Below are 8310 nucleotides of genomic sequence, written 5' to 3' on the forward strand. Positions count from 1 at the left end.
AAAAAAAAAAAAAAAAAGGGAGAGTGAGAGAGACTGAGCGCAAGCAGGGCCTGGGGGTGTAGGGCGCGTTTGCACAGAAAACCAGTTCCGATGCGCCCGGGATCGCGGTTCATTATTATTATTATTATTATTTGCATTATTTCTGCTTTTTTTGGTCTCCTTTCCGAAGGGTTTTTATTTAGGGGAAGAGCTCAACTCCAGCTCCCTGGGTGCAATGCGAGCCTGCCCGCACCGAGCACGCTTGCAAATATGCCCCCCGCCCTTTCCCTGGGTTACGAAGTGCCTCTGTACCGCACAGGGAGTGCACGAAGACACGCGTGTGCACAGGCGGGGCTGTGCGTGTGCGTACCCTGTGGCACTGGAGGGGACTGTCAGGTCATATCTGCCCATACACAAGACGGCACAGCCGGGGCTGGGCTCCTGGGTCCGAATTTCCCCGCGCGTCTGCCTACCACGGGGGCGGAACTGACCAGTGCCCTCACGGTCAGGAGAGTGTGGGGGCCCGTGAGGGGCCAGGACACGGGAACACGTTGCCGAGAACATGTGTATATCCATACGCGGCGGAAACGCGTGTGCCAGGGCAGGCCTCGGGCCGGGCGACCCCTACTCCCACCATCCCCGCCCCCCAAAGTCCAGCTTCGGCGTCTACGAGGCCTAGGGGCTTCCGGAATCCGGTGTGAATCAGGGGCACGGTTCGGAGAGCCGGGTCTCGAAAGCAGCTCTTCAGTGAGGCCTCCTGAGGCTGCAAGAGAAGAGGCACACTAGGGAGTCAAAGCTCCTGTGTTTTTTTCCCCTCAGCCAGGACCACTCCGACCGCCCTTGGCGTCTCAGCCAATCCCGGACCCTCTGGGCACAGGCCCCACCCTCTTATACGCCTCCGCACATACAACGCTGGGCCACGCCCCTAGGCCATTGCATGGGGCCCCGCCCCCGCACTCCAAGCCCCGCCCTAGGTAATAAGGCCCAAATTCCAAGTCCCGCCCCTGAGCCCAGGTTCCTCCTCCAACGTGCCCACCCCTCTGCGCCCCGCCCCCGGGCAGAAGCCACGCCCCATACCTGGTGTAGGGGGGTGGAGGTGCGTCGTGTACCCCAGAGGCTGCCAGCGCCTGCTCATAGGTGGGGAGGCCTGGGGGTTGGGGTGGGGGTGGAGGCAGGGGCGTCGGTGGGCCCAGAGGGCTCAAAGGACTCAGAGGGCTGATAAGCCCGGCCCTGGGGACAGCAAAGGTACAGTTAGCAGAGGCAACTTACAGGATACCTAGACTAAGGCGGAAGAGAGGGGATCTAGGAGATGGAGATTCAGGGTGACACTGGGACAGAGCTGGAAGGGAGGTGGACCTCAGAAAGGGAGGGTCACCTTCAGCCTAGCCTTACACACAGAAAAGTGCCTCAAATGACAGTCAGCTACACACAGGCAGACACAGAAATCAGCAACCACAGAGACACACTCTTATTCAGACACACCCATGTGCACCAGATACAGGCAGAGCAATAGAGAAAAAGACAGCCCTGCCGGATGCACGGCACACACCTGTAGTTCTAGATCCTCAGGAGGCTGAGGTGGGAGGATTTCTTGAGCCCAGGAAATTGAGGCTGCAGTGAGCTGTGAACGGGCCACTGCACTCCAGCCTGGGCAACACAGTAAGACTTTGTCTCTTAAAAAAAAAAAAAAAAAAGGGCCAAGCGTGGTGGCTCACACCTGTAATCCCAGCACTTTGGGAGGCAGAGGCAGGCAGATCACCTGAGGTCAGGAGTTCAAGACCAGCCTGACCAACATGGAGAAACCCCGTCTCTACTAAAAATACAAAATTAGCAGGACATGGTGGCGTGCGCCTATAATCCCAGCTACTCGGGAAGCTGAGGGAGGCGAATCACTTGAACCCAGGAGGCAGAGGTTGCAGTGAGCCAAGATCACACTATGCACTCTAGCCTGGGCAATGAGAGTGAAACTCCGTCTCAAAAAAAAAAAAAAGCCCTGCAGAGAGGCAGGCCAACACACACCAAACAGACAGAACTCAGCCCATCCGTATAGACAGGAACACAACATAGATGCACTCCTCACCAATTTCCCACACCCACTCAGGTGCTGCACCTGTCACCACTGAAACTGACATAGCACAGACACCCAAACACCACAGGCTGCACCGTCGCAGCCTCACCAGATACAATATCCAGAGTGGTAATCCCATGGATACTGGTAATCCCAGTACCACAAAGACAGGCCGGCAGCAAAAGTGGTCAGAGCTCCTACTGTGGGCCAGGTACTGAGGATCTAGACAGACAGAGCAACAGACACCAAAACCAGACACAAGCCAGCTCACAGATTCACTCTCCAAATGACAGTGTCCTCAGGTCTTTCATCAGTGCCCATCTGCCCCCAATCCTTAGCACATCCCTTTAGGTCAACATTTCCTCCCTCCCCTTGCTCTCCACCACCACCGCCTCCTCACTGAATCCCCCTTACTCTTGGGGACAGGGCTGCTGGCCTCGGCGGCGTCGCCAGTGCAGATACCAAAAGGCTCCCAGGCCGGCCAGGACAATGAGAAGGACACCACACGTCAGTCCCACAGCCAGGCCTGCCACATCCACTCGTCCACGCCCTGCAGGGAAGCAGGGAAGGGGAGCCACTGTTTCGGGGACTGCCACCCACCCTAATCAAAATTCCTTCCCACTGAGGGAAGGGAACAGACCCTGAAGCAGGCAGAGCTGGGGTCCCTTCCTAGCCCTGTGACCTCAGGCAATTCACCTCATTCCTTTCTCTGACCCTCCACTGCGGGTTCTGTAAAATGGGAACCATAACCCCTACCCCACTGTGAAAACTTAATGAGATCAGGCTGGATACGTGGCTGATTACAGGCTGGATACAGTGGCTCACGCCTGTAATCCCAGCACTAGGGAGGCCAAGGCAGGTAGATCACTTGAGGCCAGGAGCTCAAGACCAGCCTGGCCAATATGGTAAAACCCTGTCTCTACTAAAAATACAACAAATTAGCCAGGCGTGGTGGTATGTGCCTGTAATCCCAGCTACTTGGGAGGCTGACACAGGAGAATCGCTTGAACCCAGGAGGCAGAGGTTTTAGTGAGCTGAGATCGAGCCATTGCTCTCCAGCTGAGGCAACAAGAGCAAGACTTCCTCTCAAAAAATAAAAAAACCACCACCACCACCAAAAAAACAAAACTATGTCCTGGCCAGGTGTGGTGGCTCATGCCTATAATCCCAGAACTTTGGGAGGCTGAGGCATGGAGATCACACAAGGTCAGGAGTTTGAGACCAGCCTGGCCAACATGGTGAAATCCCATCTCTACAAAAAATACAAAATTAGCCAGGTGCAGTGGCTCACACCTGTAATCCCAGCACTTTGGGAGGCCAAGGTGGCTGGATCACCTGAGGTCAGGAGTTTGAGACCAGCCTGACCAACATGGAGAAACCCTGTCTCTACTAAAAATACAAAATTAGTCAGGCGTGGTGGCGCATGCCTGTAATTCCAGCTACTTGGGAGGCTAAGGCAGGAGAATCGCTTGAACCCATGAGGTGGAGGTTGTGGTGAGCCCAGATTGCGCCATGGCACTCCAGCCTGGGCAACAAGAGCAAAACTCCGTCTCAAAAAAAAAAAAAAAAAAATTAACCAGGCTTGGTGGTGCTTGCCTGTAGTCCCAGCTACTCAGAAGGATGAGGCAGGAGCATTGCTTGAGCCGGGGAGATTGTGCCACTGCCCTCTAGCCTGGATGACAGAGAGACACTCTGTCCCCCTCAAAAAAAAAAAAAAAAAAAGTCACATGCACTACTTGGGATATGCTTTTAAAATTATTCATGGTAGCCAGGCACAGTGGCTCACACTTGTGATCTCAGAACTTTGGGAGGCTAAGGCAGGAAGATCACTTGAGCCCAGCCTGGGCAACATAGGGAGGCTCTACCAAAAAAAAAAAAAATTTTTTTTGCATGGAGTGCAGTGGAGCAATCGCAGCTCACTGCCACTTGACGTCCAGGGCTCAGGTGATCCTCCTACCTCTGCCTCCTGAGTAGCTGGGACCAAAGGTGTGCGTCACCATGCCTGGCTAATTTTGTGTTTTGTAATTTTTTGTATTTTTTGCCCAGGTTGGTCTCAAATTCCTCAGGCAATCCACCAATCTCTACCTCCCAAAGTTCTGGGATTACAGGCATGAGCCACCACTAAGCCTGGGGAAAAAAATGTTGGTTTTTTGTTTTGTTTTGAGACGGAGTTGTGCTGTCACCAGGCTGGAGTGCGGTGGCATGATCCCAGCTCACTGCAACCTCCGCCTCCCAGGTTCAAGCGATTCTCCTGCCTCAGCCTCCCAAGTAGCTGGGACTACAGGAGCCCGCCACCACATCCAGCTAATTTTTGTATTTTTAGTAGAGACAGGGTTTCACCATGTTGGCCAGGATGGTCTTGATCTCTTGACCTTGTGATCCGCCCGCCTCGGCCTCCCAAAGTGCTGGGATTACAGGCGTGAGTCACCTTGCCCGGCCGGAAAAAATGTTTTTAATAGCTGGGTGTGGTGCTACAGGTACCTGTAGTCCCAGCTACCTGGGAGGCTGAGGAAGAAGGGTCACTTGACCCCAGGAGGTCGAGGCTACAGCGAGCCAGGATCACTCCAGTATACTCCAGCCTGGGTGACTGGACCCTGTCTCTAAAAGAAAAAAGAAAATGGCCAGGCTCGGTGGCTCACACCTGTAATCCCAGAACTTTGGAGGCCAAGGCAGGAAGATGACTGGAGCCTAGGAGGTAGAGAGCAGCATAGACAACACAGTGAGACCCCATCTTTACATAAAAAAATTTTTTAATTATCTGGGCATGGTAGTGCATGCCTGTAATCCCAGCTACTCAGGAGGCTTAGGTGGGAGGATCACTTGAGCATAGGAGGTCGAGGCTGCAGTGAGTTGCGATTGTGCCACTGCTCTCCAGCCTGGGCGACAGAGCAACCCCATTTCTTTTTTTTTTTCTTTTTGGAGATGGAGTCTCACTCTGTTGCCCAGGCTGGAGTGATCTCGACTCACTGCAACCTCCGCTTCCCAGGTTCAAGCGATTCTGGTGCCTTAGGCTCCCAAATAGCTGGGATTACAGGCGTGCGCCACCATGCCCAGCTAATTTTTGTATTTTTAGTAGAGATGGGGTTTCACCATATTGGTCAGGCTGGTTTTAAACTCCTGACCTCATGATCCACCAGCCTCAGCCTCCCAAAATGCTGGGATTACAGGCGTGAGCCATCATGCCCTGCCCAACCCCGTTTCAAAAAAACAAAAAACAAATGGAGGAATTTAGGGACCCCCTTCTCCCCGCCAATGTAACTAAGAATCTAGAATTCATGTTTGACATGTTACTAAGGTGCAGCCCTGTTTGCAATCTAAGGCCTCGAGTCTAAGGACAAGGGAGTATAGGGAGTCGTTGGGCTTGGGGAGGTCTTGCTAGCTCTTGCTGCTGGGGAAACTTCCATGGGCACTAGATAGGTGGGCTTTCCTCCAAAGGTAAACCCCAGACTTTTTTGTTTGTTTTTGAGATGGAGTTTCCCTCTTGTTGCCCAGGTTGGAGTGCAATGGTGTGATCTTGGCTCACTGCAACCTCCACCTCCTGGGTTTGAACGATTCTCCGGCCTCAGCCTCCCAACTAGCTGGGATTACAGGTGTGCGCCACCACGCCCAGCTAATTTTTGTATCTTTAGTAGAGACCAGGGTTCACCATGTTGACCAGGCTGGTCTCGAACTCCTGACCTCAGGTGATCCGCTCGCCTCAGCCTCCCAAAGTGCTTGGATTACAGGCGTGAGCCACCGCACCCTGCTGTATGTTTGTTTTTGAGACATCTCCCAGGCTGGAGTGCAATGGTGCGATCTCTGCTCACTGCAACCTCTGCCTCCCAGCTGCAGTGATTCTTGTGCCTCAGCCTCTTGAGTAGCTGGGATGACAGGCACACATCACCACGCCCGGCTAATTTTTGTGTTTTTAGTAGAGATGGGGTTTCACCACGCTGGCCAGGCTGATCTTGAACTGCTGACTTCAGGTGATCTGCTCGCCTTGGCCTCCCAAAGTGCTGAGATTACAGGCATGAGCCACCACATCTGACCACAGTAAACCCCCAGACTTTTGAGCCCCTTTAGCAAAAAGCGCAAGTGCAGCTTCAGAAGGCAGGTCCTCCTGATGTGGGCACCTTCAGGTGGATTCAAGGAGCCATTATGCCTCGATAGGCCTGTAGGGAAATTACCTCCCCTAGCAACCAGGCTCCAGTGTGAGACTCCAGCCCAGACCTAGGGCCTGTTGCTAAGGTGCATCTACCCCTAGCAACCGGGCCACAAGTGGGTGGGGCATCGGGGGCCCGGAGGGTGGTCCTCCAGTGGGCAGAAGGCCTTGGGTCCTGGAGCCTGGCTAGGTGTGGTTGCTAGGGAGAAGGCCTCCTTAGCAACCAGGCAGCTGCTGGGATGGGGCTGTGGGGGAGGGGAAATCAGCCAGGTACTGCTTCAGGCTTCTTCATCTGGTCTGGCCTGGCCAGGCCCTGTTGCTAAGGAGCAGCCCCCCTTAGCAACAAGGCTGGCAACAAGATGGGGCCTCAGAACTCAGAGGAGGGGTTGTTGGGGGCAAAATGGGCAGGTGAGGATGGGCAGGCTTCCTCCCTTGGTCACGTTGCTAGAGGGCAGCGTTCCCCGCAATCAGGCTGCTGGAGGGGTTGGTGTTTCCATTTACTCTGGACACCAGCAAAGGGTTCAGGTGGGCCTTCCCCTCTCAGCTTAAGGCCTGACAGGCCCTACAGCTCTAGCCTTTCCCTCCACTGACACTTCCCTTCCTAGGGACCCAGGACCTGCATCCAATAAGATGTGGTGGGGCCTGGCACCTATAGTCTCAACAGTCTGGGACACTGAAGCAGGAGGATTGCTTGAGGCCAGGCATTCAAGACCAGCCCGGGCAACATGGTGAGACCCGGTCTGTATAAAAACTACAAAAATTATCATGGTAGTATGGACCTGGAGTCCCAATTACTCAGGAGGCTGAGGTGGGAAGATCACTTGAGCCTGGGAGGTTGAGGTTGCAGTGGGCCAAGATTGTACCACAGCCCTCCAGCCTGGGCGACACGGCGAGACCCTGTCTCAAAAACAAATAATTAAAAATAAAATAATCATAAGGTGTGGGGGGCTCCTCAGGCAAGCCGGGGTCTTAAGCGGGGGAACTCCTTTAGCAGGCAGCTTCAGAGAGCACAGAATTGGGGGGCAGACGATTCTTGTACCTAATTTGGGGTGGAGGACGTTGGTTTGGCCTCCCTGGGAAGGGATCCCTTAGCTGCACAGAACAAGATGGCTTCAGCCCCTCACTCACCTCCTTTGCCATTGTAGATGTAGTTCTCCCAAAAGCGCTCCTTGAGGGGGGAGGAGTAGAAAAGAAGGGGGAAAAGCAGCAATTCAGCTGGTAGGTTCACACCCCCAAACTAGCCCATCCTGACTTCTGAGACGCCAGGGAGGAGGGAGCTGAAGGCCAGAACCTCCCCCTGCAGCCTCCCCACAGGTATAGAGAAGACAGAAGCCCTCCCCCTGCAACCTCCCCACAGGTATAGAGAAGAGAGAGGGCCGGAAACTCCAGGGTCTTGAGGACCTCACCGTGAGAGTGTTGTCCTCAAAATACTCCCTGGCCTCTTCCCAGGAGCACCTCTCTTCATGACACTCCCGTTCCAGGTTCCCCGGTGTGAACAGCTCCAGGTCCCAGTGGTTGGCTCTTGGAATCCGGGTGTGGCTGCTCAGGAAGCTCTGGGCCTCTGGCGGAGCCAGGAACACTTCTGGACCCAAAGACATGAGGGACAGAAAAATGGAGGGTCCCTAGGGCTGAAGTCATAGGGGGATGGAAAGCAGTGGGGTCCCGGAGGAAGGAGCAGGAGCTGGGAATTCAGACTCTTGGGTCTGAAGGAGGAAGGGGCTGGGTCCTGGAAGAGGAGGGACTAGAGACATTCCTGAGCCAGGGGGAGGCCAATGCCAAGTATCTGGACACCATTTCCCCCAAACACTCACCTTGGTCTGTCTCCCCACTGGGTGAAGTGTCCAGGCAGGTGGTTAATGCCATGTATAGCAGCAGGAGAGAGGGGTGGCCCCTCATATTTTCCAGATACCTAGAACCAGGTGTGTTACAGCTGACAAGGGCCTCAGTCCCTGGGTAATAAGGCAGTGCTCTATCGACTGACCTCTGTGGTCCACGAATGATAATAATAGCAGACGCTTACACAGCCTGTATTCTCTGCCAGATACTGTTTTTTTTGTTTTTTTTGTTTTTTTTTTTTTTGAGACAGAGTCTCGCGCTGTCGCCCAGGCTGGAGTGCAGTGGC

At 54.2% G+C, this 8310-nt stretch overlaps 1 protein-coding gene across 2 annotated transcripts in view; it reads right to left on the minus strand.

The window, feature by feature from the left end:
* Positions 1–91: 91 nt before the first annotated feature.
* The window catches only part of PRRG2 (proline rich Gla (G-carboxyglutamic acid) 2), a 9959-nt gene continuing 1740 nt past the window's right edge, over positions 92–8310 (minus strand). The window contains exons 2-7 of one of the 2 annotated variants that reach the window (XM_011966034.1): positions 8000–8097; positions 7595–7770; positions 7317–7356; positions 2462–2597; positions 1057–1209; positions 92–742 (exon numbers count right to left, since the gene is read on the minus strand). In XM_011966034.1, the coding sequence (XP_011821424.1) occupies positions 724–742; positions 1057–1209; positions 2462–2597; positions 7317–7356; positions 7595–7770; positions 8000–8084 (609 nt within the window). In that variant the 5' untranslated portion in view covers positions 8085–8097 and the 3' untranslated portion in view covers positions 92–723. Of the gene's footprint in view, positions 743–1056; positions 1210–2461; positions 2598–7316; positions 7357–7594; positions 7930–7999; positions 8098–8310 lie in introns of both variants that reach the window. The other variant, XM_011966035.1, reaches the window with a different exon arrangement.

The sequence above is a fragment of the Mandrillus leucophaeus genome, unplaced genomic scaffold (genome assembly GCF_000951045.1).
Source record: "Mandrillus leucophaeus isolate KB7577 unplaced genomic scaffold, Mleu.le_1.0 Scaffold74, whole genome shotgun sequence".
Lineage (NCBI taxonomy): Eukaryota > Metazoa > Chordata > Mammalia > Primates > Cercopithecidae > Mandrillus > Mandrillus leucophaeus.